Source organism: Phaethon aethereus (genome assembly GCF_964289735.1).
Source record: "Phaethon aethereus genome assembly, chromosome: 3".
NCBI classification, from domain to species: domain Eukaryota; kingdom Metazoa; phylum Chordata; class Aves; order Phaethontiformes; family Phaethontidae; genus Phaethon; species Phaethon aethereus.
In genome coordinates this window covers 71,331,280-71,348,825 of record NC_138576.1, presented here as the reverse complement: position 1 = coordinate 71,348,825, position 17,546 = coordinate 71,331,280, and the positions used below count along the sequence as shown (strand labels likewise).

Sequence of the window (17,546 nt, the reverse complement as noted above, 5' to 3'; positions counted from 1 at the left end):
TTGCTTCATGCTTGTTCTTTAGTTTTGTCTCCAAGAAAATAAAATGCTTCTGAAATGCTTCTGGGCTGTTAAAAAAATTAATAAACTTCTTTAGTTCAGAAGAACAACAGTGTGGACATCTTTACAGATAAAACAGGAAATTTAGCCAAGTTTTTCTTTTTCCCTGTCAGATACCTTCCTTTTTACCCCCTGGAGGCTTATTCTTCTTACATGATAACTGCTTGCTTTGATTTTTTGCAGACTATGTGAGAAGTTGTTTCCAAGGAGCAGGGTATTTTAAGGAATTAAGGTTGTCTAAATGACACATGTGTGTGAAAATACAGTAACTTTTTGCAAAGTAATCAAGCTGTAGGTTTACTCTTGATATGATCAGAGCAGTTGCTGGTTGCCAAAGGATTGAACAGTTGGCCTCTTCATAGTAATTTCTTCTAATTAAAGGTACAATTACATAAAATTAATCTTTACTTAAGCCTTCCTCCAAAACAGTTGTTGCTTGCTATGGAAAGAACATGTGGTTGTACTTGTAACAGCAGCCAGAGCTCAAGCAAGCCATGGACAAAATTTAGTATTTGATGCATTGAGCAGTTTGGTAACAGTATAACGTTTAATTTTCTATTCAGGTTATTTGCCAAACTTTTTTTTTTTTAAGTTGAGAAATAAGAGCATTTTTGTTTTGAAAGGTAAATATTCGTAAAGGGACATATAAGGAGTACTCAGGAATGTTTATTTCGCTTTCTCCTAGAAGCTGATGGACAGGTTTGACTTTGGGGAAGAATCTGAACAAAATGAAGAGCCTAAAAAGGAAACTCCCACTTCCCAACTGTAAGACCAAGATATGTTTATTAGGCAAATTGTAGCATTTTCCATGACACTAGTTGGACACTAGGATTAAATAGTAAGGAAAATGTTGTTTCTTTCAGAGCATAAGTATACCAAAATAGTAGGAAGAGAGAGGGCAGTTTACTAAATTAATGAAACATACATTTTAAAAATACCTAATACAAGTTTGTGTGCCAGAAGTTTTGTTGAATTCATCTTAAAGATAGCGTGTTCTTTGCTTTGTTAGTTATATTCATAGTGTTAATGTGTTAGTGTGATAGTTCCACAGAAGGTGGAACTAGCTACATTGTCTTCATTATTTTACTTTTTTAGTTAAACTTGAAACTCCATTGTGAAGACCTGTTTACCAACTGTTTAAACCAAGAGAAAAACTCTTGTGCTTTTTGTGTTTTTTTTAATTATTTCATTTTAGGCCTTTAGTACCAGAATCTGTGAACAACTCACTTTTTCACCAACTGGCTGAACAGCTACAGCAACAAAACTTAGAACATCTCAGACAACAGCTTCTGGAGCAACAGCAGCCTCAAAAGGTAAGAACTCCATCTTGTGGCTATCATAGTAATTATGTTCTCCACTTATAAAAAAATTCATACTTCAGGCCAAAAAAATTGCCATCTTTACTGATATTTGTAATGGAAGTCTTTGTAACTAGCTGATATCTAACAGAAGCTTGCAGAGTAAGTGGAATAAGTGGAAGAAAATGCATAAAGCAGAAAAAAAACCCCAACCAAATGTGTGGGGTGTACATTTTGCTTCTCTTAGGAAAGAGTGCCCTTGATCTGAGTTACAGATTGACTGTGCTTTGGTTGTTCAGCTCTTTACATGGGGAAAGAAAGTTCTTTCCCTGCTGTCAGAAAGAAGGTGGTGAGTGCTGAAGTGGCTATGCTCCTGTCCGTGAAGGAAGAGCAGTGTGCAAGCTTGCTGCTGAGAATCATCAAGAGGACAGACTAGAGATTGCAGATAACTTTAATTTCCCCTACCAAGCTGTAAGTCTTGGCTAATAAATGTCTCGGAGATTCTGTTGAAGAATCTGAGCTGAAGAAGAGTCATGTGTTTCCTGAGAAATGATTAATTAAGAACTGACGCTCAAGACAATCCAAGATTTCTTCTTAACTCTGTGAACTGGGTCCTGTCTAGTCTACATTGAGTAAATTGGCTTATTGTTCTGAGGTTAGTCTGTGGTATTTAGCTGCTCTTTTCCACTCCTGATCCCAATTCCTGCTCCCATTAGAAATAAACCACAGAAGTTTAACCTGTCTTGATACTGACCAGATACAAAGTGGACTTCCTATGAAGTATTTGGATCTAATTTCACAGTAAACTAGAGGTCTTAGACTGAAAGAAAATCTAAGGGACCACAAGGTTAAACATCTGTTGAGGATTTTAGTTTAACCTGTGCAAAGGTGCAGTCACTCAGCTTTCAATCAAGAACATCATTTGAGTTTTGAATTTGTGATTTTGAGTTTTTAATTGTTTAGAAAAATAGTACTTTAATTTTTGGTAGGTATTATTTTCTTATTCTACTGCTTTATTTTACTATGTTTTATTTTCATTTCTTATTTAAGAGCAGTAACTGAGAAAGTTTGTACAACATAGTTACAGACTAAATAGTTTTTGATGTTGGTGGATATCTAGCAATTTCTGGCTTTAAACATTAAAAAAATCTTGTAAAGGAATATAACTTTGAAGAGTGCATCTGTTTTAGGAGCTTTTGATGTGACATATCTAAAAGTAGCTATCTAATTTAAAAATAAAAATCATGAATGTGTACCTTATTGTAAAATAAGCCGAATTAGAGTTTAAATTAATCTCATCTATTAAATAAAGTTACAGTACAATTATGGGTAGAATGTTCATATGACTCTTCCCCTCTGCCTTATTATTTGATCTTCTATTCCAAGTCCAGAAGTTGTTTAACTTCAGGTCCACACAGCTACTTGGCTAGTCATTAGGCAGAGAAAGTTTTATTTTTCACCTTGATAGCAACTAAAAGACACAAACTTCTGCTGGAACTACTCTGTGGTGACTGCAGCGTGTTATGATGAAGATTTTCTTTAATTCCATGGTTGAGCATCAGTGAGAAAGATTAAGGGAAAGAGAAGGAAAAATAAAACACAAAACAAAATTACTGAGCATCTGATTAGGAGCTGAGGGAGAGGAGAGGATAGAAGACAGAGACAGAAGTGCAACAAGAAATGTAGGAATAGATATCAAGAAACAGATGGAAGTTTAAATAAATACATGAAAAATGAGACAAAACAGATAATGTTAGAAGGCAAATGCATTAAGTGAATTATAGTGGAATTTTTTATTTTCCTGCAAAATTGTCATTATTAGCTGTTTAAAAATATAAAGATAAACCAAAAAAACCTTGATAATACATGTAATTCTGCTAACTTTCTACCATTTTCCTGACAGATGGAATACCTAGCATTTCTTTAATTAAAGTAAATGTAATGAGAATCATTGAAATATTTACCTGCAGTATTGCATTATAGGTTTAAAATTACTTTTCAAAATTGTCCTGATTTCTGAGTATTTTCATTGCATTTCCTGTATTTCTTGAATTTCTTTCATATCTTACAGATACTTATTCCAAATCTGTACTTTCAGTCCAATGTACAGGCCACTGCAATTTTTTCTCTAGCAAATCAACAATGCATTTAGTATTTCATATTTTTAAATTTTGATGTTTTTTCAGAAATGCTTGTTTTGGTAATTGACATGCCAACATAAATGACACACCCTCCCTTATCTTGGAGTAATTACTTGTCTTAAATCATGCACTGTAAGAAAGTTTGGAGTTAAATATAATATTTTTAACTACTTCAATTGGTATTGCAAATATTTTTGTTATATTAATAACAAAATATAATTTATTAATGCATGTGCATGGGTGACCAATGGGTATCTTTCTGTGTCACTGTACATATGGCTGCCATTGCTATCGTTGGTCCTGTGAGTTTTTGTTTTTAAGCCAGCCAAATTAAGCAACAAATAGTGTACTTTGGGTTTTTGATTCAGCAAATAATAGATAATAATCTTTTTTAGTCAATAAAATTAATTATTTCAAAGTTCTGCAATTAAGTATGATACAAAAAAAGGAGTGCAATGGAGTGACGTCCAGTTCAGCTTTCACATTAATGGGAAGTGGCAAAATATGAGAAACTTGATCAATAGTTTTTCAGAGATACTTGAACAATTGTTTCATGTGGTATTGCATTTTGACACAATAAGCATTTTGAATTATCAGGCTTTTAATGCTATATTATTATTTGTTATTTAGGCAAGCCCTGAGGAGAATCAAGAAGGAAACTTTGGTTCAGAGCACTCCGCATCACCATCACAAGGAAGTAGTCAGCAGCAGTTTTTAGAAGTGGAAACAAATGTAGATGATTCAATGGATATTCAACAACAGGTAAAACTATTTTAAATTTGATTACAGAAGTTGAAAGGAAAACGCATACTAGGATGATTTCAAAATGAGTAATATGGATGTATGTTTTCATATAGTCATATATATTGTGAGTATATTTATTAAATGTGATTGAACATCTCTTATGTCTGACCTCAGGACATGGATATAGATGAAGGACAAGATGTTGCTGAAGAAGAGATTTTTGAACAAGAAGAAAAGAAAACAGCTGTTCGTTCAAGATCAAGAACTCGTTCAAGATCTCGTTCAAGGTTTCATAATTAACTTGTTTTAAGTAAATAAAGGATTTCTGAAACAAAGTTGCAATTTTTGATGATCATTCTCAACTCTGTATTTACCAAAATTGTCGTGACAGTTTTTGGCAAGGAAAAAAGTATTCATTTAATATTTGTGTGTCAGATGCAGACTCTGCATGACAATTCATTTTGCGTATCTATGGTTTACTTTAAATTCTTTAAGACCTGTTCAGGTAACAAAAATAATGCCAACCAGCTGGGCAGGTTTTCTATGCCAGAAAAATAGATACTCTTATGGAATATTTTGAATGCATTTTGTTTTGTTTCAAGCTTGAAGTGTGTGTTCTATTCCTCACACTAATGGCATGAAGTTTATTTACTAAAGCAGTTTGAGTGAACGTAACGGAAATGTCTGTATTGTGCTTAAAGTTTGTAGTTAAAAGACAAGGAAATTAGAAATTTTTTAACTCCGCATACTGAAATTAAGTATTTTGTAGGTCACCGAGAAAACGAAGGTCTAGATCACGGTCTGGTTCTCGTAAGCGTAAACACAGAAAACGTTCGCGCTCAAGATCAAGAGAAAGGAAAAGAAAGTCGTCTCGGTCATACTCCAGCGAAAGAAGGGCTAGGGAAAGGGAGAAAGAACGTCAGAAAAAGGGATTGCCTCCTATACGGTCAAAAACACTCAGTGGTAAGTGGCAGCTGCTTACTCTTTTAATGGTGTAGTATTAAAGGGAAAAGAAGGCTTTGTTTTTCATTGAGAGAACAAGATTTAGCATGAGTACTGTTAGAAAATACAGTAACCGTATTCTTTTCTATAAGTTTCATTTCTGATGTTTCTTACAATTTAGACAGGTGCATGATTTCACCCTGGAGGAAAGCAATTCTACTGATGATTTTGCTCGCACTGTTGCACCAATGAACAGAAAGTAGCAAGGGTTGTCCCTAAGTTACAATCTGCTTTCTCTCTTACGCTGTCGTCTGTGGGGCATTTGAAGATGATCAGTGCTTGATCTGAAAATTGGTTCACTGATAACACATTTAAGTATGCGGTACACACTTTGGACACTTTGCTGAGTATCTTATAGGCTGGTTTTGTTAAACTTTTAGAGTGCCTTTTAAATAGCATTTCACAGGAACATAGACCAAAACATACGGAAATGTGAAACAAGTAATTTGCTGTTATAAGACAAACTGTAATGGTCATATCTTAAAGTATCCAAAACCCAAGTGCATTTCAGCTTCTGCAGAGTGCTGCTGTGCACTGCTGTCGTTTCTACAGAGAATTTACATGCTAAAAGGAATTTACATACTAAAGAAGGAAGGTAGCAGTGAGAAGGAGAAGAACTTTCTCCACACAATTGCTTAAATCAAAGGGAGTGTATTTTGAGATGAGCACTAGAAACAGTGAAATTGGGTATAGTCATCTTCTACTGTATCGGTATATCCCATTGATGCTGTTAGTAGGAGACTGGATTGTTGGGATGCATAATTGTACTTAATTTATTTTTGTAATGAACTTACGTTCCTGAATTTAACTTTGTTTAGATAGGTTATACGCAGTTTCTGATGTAGTTTTGCATTTATTTTGTGTCTTAAAACTATATAATTTATTTGACAAGTTAAACAGTTCAGAATTCATTTTTGCAAAGGAAAGTGTTTGCTGTTCTCTTCACACTAATACATGGCTTTAAACTCAAGACTGTACTACAGTTTAGATGTACATTTTTTTTAATTCCCTGGCTTTTCACATGAAAAGAGGCAGATCAGTTTTATGGTACAGATTTCCCCCAGTAGTCCACAAAGCAGGGAGCTATAATCAGAATGGATGGGAGCTGGGACGCAGGGATGATAAGTAACCTGATGAACAGCAGCAGCAATTGAGGGTCCTGTGAAGTGATGCAGCTCATGGAAAGGACTTAAGAAGTCCAAGTGAAGTGTGTAAACTTTGGGAGAATAAATAAATAAATAGCTAATTCACATGACAAGCATTTTACTTCATGAAATTTGTTCAGTGATAGCCACTGTTATCATTTGCTGAGGTCTGAAGAATTGTTTCATAGAGCTTAACACCATGAGAAACAAAAACAAGTGTGTGAGGCACAAGTTTTGTCTAAGAGAAATCTTGAGGCTAGACATTCTCAGTACTGCTGAGTACTGCTGTCAGTTGAAAATGTCAGTTGCCAGAGGAACACACAACACTGGTTTCCAGTTTGGTGCACCAAGATTAGTACAGGAAGGATGTGTGATGTATCAAGATGATGATGAAGAGAGAATGTTTCCTTGGTTCAGGATAGAGTAGAGTCAAGATATCCAGGTCATCTGTCTTTGTTCTGCCTTAGATCCTTTAAGATCCTGGGTGGATTACTCAGAGTAGTAAGATACTTGAGGAAAGCCACCAATATTGGCCTAATCTCTTGCTGATTTAGATCACCCTGTGTTAGTGGAAATAATTGCTACAAGTTTGTTAAGGCTTGCACACATAGATGGAGTGACATTTGGGAGACAAAATTGTAATCGTGTACATAGGAGAGAAGGAAGTTTTAGCTCACATGTCAGTGAGTTTATATTTGGCGAGAGGGATGGGCATTTGGGAGACGAATTGCAGGGATCTGGGCTTGTGGTGGAATTGACAAGAGTCAGAAGTATCATCGACATCTTCAGCTCAGTGGTGGGTCTCAGCCAAATTTTGTCTTTCTGGGGTGTTCCCCAAGGTAAAGTAAAAGCATAGTTTCCATTTCTTTCAGGTGAAAATGCAGTGCATAATACTGCAGTTAAGTTTCTTCTGTAATACAGTTCTAGCCAGTTAGGACTTAGTCTTACTTCATTAAAACTGACTTTAAATCCTAGAGGCATGTTTTTAATGGAACATGGAATAGAAATTATTTGGTTTTTTTCCCTGAGTAATTGCTACTGCAGTTTACCATAGCTAACAATCTACAGCATTTTATTTTTTCATTTCTTTTAAAACAACTATTTTGTTTAAAAGAAAATGAAACGGGAAGAATGAATGCTGTACTGACTATCTGTTTTTTAACCGTTTAACATTTTTGTTAATGTACTTAATCTCAATATAGTAAGTAATAGATTTACTCTTCTTTTTGATCAGTGATTTTGTGTGTAATTGTAAAGACTTTTATATCCATGCTATAGAGTATTTTATAAGCTAACATTCTAGTATTTTGATCAATGTGAATGTGTCTCTTGACAGTTTGCAGTACTACTCTTTGGGTAGGTCAAGTAGACAAGAAGGCTACACAGCAAGATTTAACTAACTTGTTTGAAGAATTTGGACAAATAGAGTCAATTAATGTAAGTAAGCATGTTTATCATGCATTTTCAGGGATTACAGACTAGCAACTTAAACATGCTTATGCCTCTGAAGTCCTTTAAGCTTGTATTTAGGAGACTACTTTTGTCACTATTTAAGAACTGTGACTATGATATTTTCTTGTTTGTTTCCATGTACTCTCTTTTGAAGCACTAAAGACAGTACACTTTATGGTAAAATGGCTTTTCCCAAGCACTAACAGTTTACACAGTTTTTTAAACCATGGTCTTAACGAAAAGTTTTGTCTTTTTTTGTGATGTGGCATGGGGCAGGTACCATTTTTCCTTGGACTAATGGACACATACTGATGTGTATCCACATTGTTCTTGGTTACATTCCATAGAGAGGGTTCCTTAAGTGGAATCAATATGGATAAAACAGAAGAAAAGAAATTGTACTGTAAACAAGTGTTTATTCTAAAATGAGACAATTAAAAAGATGCATATAATTAGGAGATGCATTTCCCATGATTTAGAATAATTTAGATGTTTAGAGTCGTAGTTCAGTGTTGCCTGTAATTCAGCTTCAAGAGAAAGTATTCTTCTTCTAAAATAACATATCTACATGAGAGAAATTTTGATTTTTGTCTCTTGCTCCAGCAATTTTGAAGTGCTTCTCATGCAATCTCATTCATTTTGGATAATATTTTTACCATTTTTCCTATCATGTTAAGATATTCAAATATATAACTAATAAGGAGTAGTTTTTGTGGCGTTACAGAATCTTTTAAAAAGCTTCACAATTGAACAAAACCCAAAACCAAACAAACAAAAACCCCCAAAACAAACCAACCAAACAAACAAAAAAACCCAACAAAACTGTAGCCTGATATTTAAGCCTCATTTTGATTTGCAGGGACTAGCAAATGAGAAAGTTCAAAGGAAAGTAACGTAACAACTGTAATGTCCCAGTGCCTGTTACAATATGGTTTGCCTCTAAAATGTAAACAGTTCATCCTTACACATTCCACAAAGCTTTAAGTACCTAGGATAACGTTGTTGTGTATCTTAAACATATTTTTAGAACAACTACATTAACATCTATCATCTTAAATATTTTTGTTCATTATGTTACTGTGTGCTCCTAAACAACATAAAAGCACACCTATATTTTTGACTAAAACTGAAATAATACATGATTTGCAAACTTTCAAAGTTTACATGCCACATCATACTTTTCTTTCACAAATAAAAATTAAAGGTAGTGGAAATGGTAATCACACATCAGGAATGAGGTGTCTATCCTTGAAGAATGAAAGATACCTTTAATCACTCGTCTGTACCTCTGTGAAAGGTTGTTGCTTGGTTCACAGTGAATTTGGAGCTTAAGAAGAGGTAGCAAGCTCTGCCTTCTGAAGTTGTCATAGTATAGCTCCCAGTTCTTGCCTGCTCCATGTTGTTCAAATCTTTCATGTCATTTTTAGCACCCATTCTTCAGCTTGCTGCTGCTTCTTGAAAATGTTATAACTGAAGTACCCTGCCAGTATCACTCTTAAGGTTTGCTGATGCTCAAAATTGTTAATATTGCTGATTAAGGTAATGATTGTTCACAGTGTAAGCCTTTGCTTTTTTAGTATTAGTGTTCGCTTAGTGTAGTTACATAATCTGAAGTACTGCTTTTCCTACCTCTTAAGATCGATGCTTTTTTTTTCCCTTAGATGATTCCCCCAAGAGGTTGTGCTTATGTCTGTATGGTTCATAGACAGGATGCGTATCGTGCTCTTCAGAAACTTAGTTCTGGGTCCTATAAAATTGGATCTAAAATTATTAAGGTAAGCTGATTTTAATCTAAGGATGCTGTCCATTTCACATACAGTACGGTTTTAACATAATGATTTGTCATTTAGCAGCTGTTCATTCAAATGTACAATATGGAGAAGGAGGATGAAGCAATAACATGTAAATTGTTTTCCTTCCTCGCTGTGTAAAATGCAGCTTTTAACAAGTGCTATGAAAGATAATAAAATGGAATTATGACTTTATACTTAGGAAATACTTGGAGAACGTTTTATGTACATGCTAGTGATAAAAGTACAAGACTGTAAACATCACAAGTCCTGTATCTGATGGTGTGATCACTTCAATATTAAATTTGATAGTATTTGTATAAAGTATATGATTAAAAGCTCTGGTTTTTTCTACTTTCATTGATGCTTTAGGATGAGTCCTTGAAGTACTGTTTTTTTAATTCCCCCATATATTTGTTATAATTAATGTAGAACAAATTTAAGCTTTTTGATGTAATTAATCTTCCACATACCTGTTTGCAGAGGCCAAGTAAATTTCCTACAGGTTTATTTAAAATTAAAAACTTGTTACTAGGCACTGAAGATTGATCTGCAGTGACAGAAACAAGAAGGAAATTATCTGACATATTCTGTTCACAGGTTATACGATTTAACCAGATTATCTGGTTGGGTTTTATTTTCAGATTGCTTGGGCTTTGAATAAAGGTGTGAAAACAGAATACAAGCAATTCTGGGATGTGGATCTGGGTGTTTCATATATTCCTTGGGAAAAAGTAAAATTGGATGATTTGGAGGGCTTTGCTGAAGGTGGTATGATTGACCAGGAAACAGTAAATACAGGTATGGACATTTTCTAACTATCAGAATCATTGTTAATGTGTTTGTTTTGGTAATTGGAGATCCTCAGGATATTTATTGTTTAGATAATACATATTCTCTTTCAATTTGCATAAATTTTACTAGCTACTTGTTTGCAATATAAATGACACTGCAATTTATGAAATCTAGATTGTCTTTGTAGATGAATAACTAGTTGATTGTCGTGACGATGAGGAATTGGTGACAAAGGGGAATTAATTTAAGCAAGTTAATAAAGGTCAGCATTTTTTAAAACAGTTATGAATTTACTGTGCACTCATTTCCAAGTATGTAAAATATTAATTTGTGTAGAAATGATGAACTGCTTGTGATTCTGAAAAGTCTTATATTCCGGTATAACACTTAAGCTGCAGTTGGAACTTGTCTAAATAGGCACCGCTTAGCTGAACCTTAAGGTATTTCCTTCATAAAGCTGAAGAGACAGGAAAGCAAGTACTGTTACTCTGAAACCCAGTTAATTGAGAGGTGTGTTATGTTTGTAAAAGATTCACGAGTACTGTGTTTTGAAATGGATCTAGCACCAAATGACTGGACTATACTGAAGTAAAAAGTAGATTAAGACTTATAAAAGTAACAATTTTTCAGGTCAAAATACAGTCTTGCTTTGAGTAAAAACTGAATATAAATGACAGATAAGTTAAAACGTGGAACATTACTGAAATACATTCACTGTGATGTACTTGAAATACAAAACTTTTTGAGGAAGTGGCAGAAGGAAGTAATGGGGATTTCAGTGAGGTTTGTTTAACATGAGGATTCTCTATCATTGTACAGTAGCTGATAACACAGACATGTTGATAACAGCAGTTTTTAGAAAACTGGATCATACTCTCTATTACAGATTATACAGAATGATTGGTGAAAAAACTTAGCAAGTTTTGAAAAATCCTTTTGTATATGGGTGTAATTAAACAAAGTATTTCAAGTGATTAAAAATACTTTACATTCTTTAAAATACATAATGAATAATTGCACTTGCTTCCTTTCATAATAAGTTTAGGGCTTATTTTCTGTATAGATACCAGATTAAAATTTATTGTTTAAGAGAGAAGACGACTTTTTAGTATTTAAACAAAAAGAGCACATTAATTAGCTTTTTATATTAAAAATACACCCTTTATTTTTTTTTTAAAGAATGGGAAACAGCCAGGAGCTCAGAAGCTGCTAAAGAAAATGTTCAAACTACGCAAAGTACTGCAGTTGATAAGAGTACCGTAATTACAACTCAGACAGAAGCGTACACGCAACCAGTCACTATGCTGCAGGTTTGTATTGGTCTGAGTTTGCAAAAACCTCACAGAACTGGAGGACAAACTTTTTATTCAATATAGATATACTTTAATGCTGAGTTAAAGTGCTTAAATCAAAAATACTTAAGTCCTGCATCCATGTGTGTTTATCGCTGCAATATTTTAGAGTAGAATCAGCAGCTGTGGTTGAGCAACATCTTAAGTGTCATGCACAACATATCCCAAACTTGTGTACAATCTCAAATGAAGGCTTAAATGTTGAAGACAGAAAAAAAACCCCCAACCAAACAAAAACCCACCACAAAACAACAACAAAACAAACAAACAAACAAAACTGGCACGTGAGGTTTTTTTAAGGAGAAATTAAAATGAGCTTACAGAAAGTATTTTGCTTATAGAGCAAAGCATCTTTCTGTAAGCTAAGCAATGCAGTGATCTTTTTTTCACTTGTGCTTGTTTCCTCTTTAACCTGTGTTATTTTCCCCATACCAGCTTTGAATATAAGTTTAACTATTTTCTCAGTCATTTGAGGAAGGATTTCATATAGACTCTCTCATCTGTAAAAGATATGATTATTCAAGTAGTGTGCTGTTGCACTCTATATGCAGTAATTCATGCGTGTCTTTTGATTCTCTGCTGTATATTCTTTCCTCTGCTAAAACAAAGAATTTTTATTAACATCCAGTCAGCTGCAAGGTATTATGGAAGGCTGGAAGAACACAGTATAATTTTTATTGAGTATACTACACTACACGTGTTTATCAAGTGTAAATACAAATGCTCTTTGTCAAACCCTTTAAATCCATTTTATAATGACCATATGAAATGGTAAAATGAGAAGCAGTTGCTTAATACGAATTTCGTTGTATTCATATTATTGCTTTTATCTCTCCTAACATGTGTAGACATTTCCAGTACTTGAGCTGACATAAAATTACTATGAAAGTTAACGTATTTGTGTTTACTTGTATTGAATTTTGAGCTTTTTTCTTTTCACAATAATTGTCTTCAGTCTTCTTATTTCAACTGTCTGCTAGTGTACACTGTGATCAGTATATACTTAAGCACATGTGTGTACATATATACACTTTTATTCTGCTGCTAATTACTTGTAATTATGCTGCACTGTATCAAAACACATAGTTCAAAACTAAGTTTGAGAAATATTAAGTAATTTTCAGGATTTTGTCAGTATTATTAACCTTATAATGACATACACTAAACTCAGGTTTCCAGTACTGTTTGAAAATATGTAAATTCTTCAGTGAGGATAGAATCACTGTTTTCTAAGTGCTCTCAAATTGCCACACTGTCTACATTTTCCTTCCTTTTCTCTCTCTCCCTTTCTGTATTCACCTCTCTCCCATAGGTATAACTTTATTCTTGAATAAGTATAGTGCTTAACCGTGTCTTCTGTTCTTTTTAGAATAAACAAAAGATAGCATAGGATTCTTCCAATGTCCTTTTTTACCTGTAGTGTACGTACCATTTCAGAATGCAATCTAATTCTTCTGGGTGTTCAGAACACATACAAAGCCTTTGGCACATTTAGCACTTAACATGAATTGCAGTCAAATCAGTTTATCCTTCTTCTAATGTCATTGAATACTGTTAAGTATTAAAGTTGCTTGTTTTTTCTTTCCATGAAAAAAGATTCCAGTGGCTCCAGCTGTGCCTGCTGTTAGCTTGGTTCCACCTGCATTTCCTGTCACAATGTCAGTCCCTCCTCCTGGTTATAGCGCAATTCCTCCTCCACCCTTCTTGCGAGCGAGTTTCAACCCTTCACAGCCACCTCCAGGTGTGTTAGTAAAAATGAAGTTGAGTATGTAATTAGTATACTCAGTTTGTGTGCTTCTATGTACATAATGCATTGTGCAGTTTTCCATCAGCTACTGGATACTGTTTGAGCCAGTTGACCTTTTGAATCTTTAATTTTAATATAGTATGAAATTTCTTATGTCTAACTTAATATTATTTTTACCAGTGTATTCTGTCAAGAATAGGAATTACATCAGAATTTTTTTTAACCTTGATAAAAATGAAAATTTAAAAATCCTTAAGATTAACCTCCTTTCTTTGGAAAATTTTGAAACTTTTAATTTTCCTCTTCGCATATTGCTAGCAGATTGCTTTTAAAGATGCACACGCAGGTCATCTAAAGTAAAGATGGGGTTGTTTTTGGAAACAATAACCACCATTGCCTCTTCCCATACATTTGTTGTTTGCTAGTCTTCAGTGATGCAGCTTTTCAGGATGAATAACGTAGGCACGCTTTTACTGTAAAATTTTATTTGCTTCCTTTGTAATAATTTGTCTTTTTTTCTCATATAGGTTATATGCCTCCCCCAGTTCCACCTGTGGTCCCACCACCTGTTGTCCCACCACCTGTTGTCCCACCAGTTGTTCCAACACGTAAGTTTGATTCTTCTAAGAGTTTGTGTGTTATGAAAAGCTTAATTGTTTGATATACGACTTGTTATTTAATCAAGAGCAAGTTAATCCTGTGTAATGGAAAATAGCAGCACAGAAGGTATTATTTAGCTGGTTTAAGCAGGTATTGAGAGAAAAAATTACAGAGCTTTTCAAGTTAACTGAGAAATGATGCTTACCATGGAATTACTGGGGGGAAAAAATATATGGCAAATTTAGTATTTATAATTTGTTCATATAGTTCAATATTTGAACCTTTCTGTTACAGATGTATCTGTTACTTGAGCTGTACGGTGTTAGTCACTGAATAATTTATAATTATTTATTTCTGTTTAGCCTTGTAACTGTATTCATTTAATGTTTAAAAATATCTGTCAAAGAGTACCGCTTGCTTAGGTTGCCTACAGTTCATGGTCTCTGCAAAAAAAAAAAAATATTACAGTGCTGACTGAAGATAAGAAATTATTATTAAAAAATGTAATGCTTGGGGTAATTAATTTCACTTACTTTGATTTATCAGCCTAACTTCTGCCAAACTAATCTTGAAGGCTTGAATATATGATTACTGTGATACACTTCTGTTATTTCTCTACAGCTTTAGTGCAACCTCCGTTACCAATTGCACAAGAGACGATGAAGGATGTTCCTTTTACTAGCCTTGTTCTACCAGTTGGCTCAGTTACTAGCAATCTAGCTACTCCAACATTATCTGCTGGAAGTGTTTTTAATCCTCTGCCAATCAACAAACCAGAAGCAGATGAAAAGGGATCACATCTTACAGACCTTCAGATTTCTTCCAGTGAAAACAATAGATCTGGTAAGAAATGTCATTGTCTGTTATGATCACGTACAGGAAACATCATACTTCTGGAGGTTTTTTTTTTTTGCAGATTGTAGTCCATTGCACTGATAACTAGAGTAGGAAGTTTTAGGCTGGGTATCGTTTTCAATTTAAGTTGGAGGAGTGGTGGGAACAGTCTTTGTCATCATCTCATTGATTTCTAGCAGCTTATGCTCAGGGATTTTTTCTTTGTAGACTCGAGAAGTAAAGCTGAGACTGGGATCCCTTTAGAAAACTTCCTAAAAGTGCATTCTTACTACACAAGTGGCAGTGCAAAGGAGCAGAAGAGGGTAGGATAGTATAACATATAGAATTATGTCAAAGATTTTAATAGTTCACTTGCATAAATTGAGTGATGGCTATGGGGTTCGTCAGTTTTAAGCTGCTATACATTTTTTACTATGTAGAGACATTAATTTCTGTGGCATAATATCTGTTTATCACCGATGTGATTAAAATTAGGTATGTTCATTATAGAAACTGAGATAGACCCTGTCAGCAGTATCATTACTGAATGCATTAACTGAATATGGATTAAGCTGAATTTTGTTTTGAATGCTGTGTGTTATACTGGAATTTTCTGTTAACTGTTGCTCTTGTTGCTGCATTTTAGTGCAAAGTGATGTCTCAAGTAGCTCTGGACTTGTTGGAGGAGTGCAGCCACCCAGTGTCTCAAGCAGTTCTGGGCTTACTGGAGAAGGGCAACCACCCAGTGTCTCAAGTAGCTCTGGACTTGCAGGGGGAGTACAGCCACCTAGTGTTTCAAGCAGCTCTGGACTTGTAGGAGGAGTGCAACCACCACCTGTTTCAAGCAGTTCTGGTCTTGCTGGAGGAGTGCAGCTACCTACTGTCTCCAGTAGCTCTTCTCTTGCTGGCGGAGTTCAGCCAACCAGCGTCTCAGGTAGCTCTGGACTTATGGCTGGAGTGCAACCACCAAATGTCTCAAGCAGCTCAGGGCTTCTAGCTGGAGTGCATCCACCCAGTGTCTCAAGCAGCCCTGGCCTTCTGACAGGAATGCAGCCACCCAGTGTCTCAAGCAGCTCAGGAGTTCTGGCAGGAGTACAGCCACCAAGTGTTTCAAGCAACTCTGGGCTTCTCATAATGCCACCACCCAATGTTTCAAGTAGTTCTGGACTTATGGGATTGCCACCACCAAATATTTCGAGTAGTTCTGGACTTCTGGCAATGCAGCATCCAGCTGGGGTTCAAAACATGCCTCATTTAAATATTACTAGTCAAAGGATGCCGGGAATGCCTCTCATAGATATCCGTCCAGGCCTAATGCCCCATTCACCTGGACCAAGGTTTCCATTAATGCAGCCAGGAATGCCACCACAGCGTAGTATTCCTCCTCCAGCAATCCTTGATCCATCTCTTCACCCACCACCTCGAGGTCCTTTTCCTCCAGGAGATATTTTTAGTCAAACAGAAAGACCTTTTGGAACACCAGGAAGACAAAATATTGATAGCATTTCTAATCCAGAGAAAAGACTACCACTTGGAGGTGATAATATTCAGCAGGAAGGAGACAGAGATTATCGCTTTCCTCCAGTGGAAAACCGAGATAATCTTAACAGACCATCTCCAGTGGATGTCAGAGATTCTGTTGGACGGCCACCAGTTGATCCAAGAGAGGGTATAGGAAGGCCTCCAGTAGATGGAAGAGAACACTTTGCAAGACCACATGTAGACATGAGAGAAAATTTTGGGAGACCAGGTATAGATAACCTTGGTCGAAGGGAGCATTTTGGTTTCAATTCAGAAAAGCACTGGGGACAGAGAGGAGATTATGATGAAAGAGAGCACCATGCCTTCCCTATTTATGGTGGCCCTAAGGGCTTCCATGAAGACAGAGAGAGGTTTCGGCATGTAAACTATAGGTTTGATAGTAGAAGTGGTCCTAATTGGAATAGAGGATTTGAACAGGATGCTCACAGAGATTTTGATGACCGCAGAAGACCCTGGGAAAGACAGAGGGACAGGGATGACAGAGATTTTAATTTTTGCAGAGAAATTAATGGGAACAGATTTGGAAGAGACAGAATGTCAAACAACTGGATTCCCCCTCCACATCCACGGGTTTTTGAATATTTTGATGGGGCCACTTCCCAACGCAAAGCTGATAATATGCCCCAGGTAAACGGTGAAAATGCAGAGACAGAAAGTCAGCCACCAACTGCACAGGTGCAGGACGATCCAGAACTTTATGAAAAACTGACATCTTCCGTCGAGATAAACAAAGAGAAGAGTGACACAGAAGCTGATATAGAAAGTGAAGCAGTGGTAGAAAGCACAGAAACTGAGGGGACATAATCATCACTCAGTAGGTAAAAGATACCTTTTGTAAAGTTGTCATCTCTCTGTAATAGATAAATGGCTGACTGGACCGTAGCAGTTCACTTTTGTCTGCCAGAATTAAGTTAATCTGATGTTCATGTTCATCTTTCACTTAAATAACTGTACAACTGACTTGTATAGAGCACTGTTCTTAATTTGAACATGGTAGGTAAACATTTTTTTTTATTTCTCTGGTAAAGCATAAACTTGCCCCCACTT

The 17,546-nt window shown here is 35.5% G+C and overlaps 1 protein-coding gene across 1 annotated transcript in view; it reads left to right on the top strand.

The window, feature by feature from the left end:
- The window catches only part of SCAF8 (SR-related CTD associated factor 8), a gene marked incomplete at both ends in the record, with an annotated part of 61,702 nt that extends 44,399 nt beyond the window's left edge, over positions 1-17,303 (top strand). The window contains 13 exons of the mRNA XM_081997034.1: positions 743-822; positions 1,253-1,370; positions 4,127-4,258; positions 4,415-4,527; positions 5,010-5,203; positions 7,724-7,824; positions 9,501-9,614; positions 10,274-10,430; positions 11,604-11,734; positions 13,373-13,517; positions 14,051-14,131; positions 14,745-14,966; positions 15,826-17,303. Of these exons, the coding sequence (XP_081853160.1) occupies positions 743-822; positions 1,253-1,370; positions 4,127-4,258; positions 4,415-4,527; positions 5,010-5,203; positions 7,724-7,824; positions 9,501-9,614; positions 10,274-10,430; positions 11,604-11,734; positions 13,373-13,517; positions 14,051-14,131; positions 14,745-14,966; positions 15,826-17,303 (3,066 nt within the window). The remainder of the gene's footprint in view (positions 1-742; positions 823-1,252; positions 1,371-4,126; positions 4,259-4,414; positions 4,528-5,009; positions 5,204-7,723; positions 7,825-9,500; positions 9,615-10,273; positions 10,431-11,603; positions 11,735-13,372; positions 13,518-14,050; positions 14,132-14,744; positions 14,967-15,825) is intronic.
- Positions 17,304-17,546: the final 243 nt, after the last annotated feature.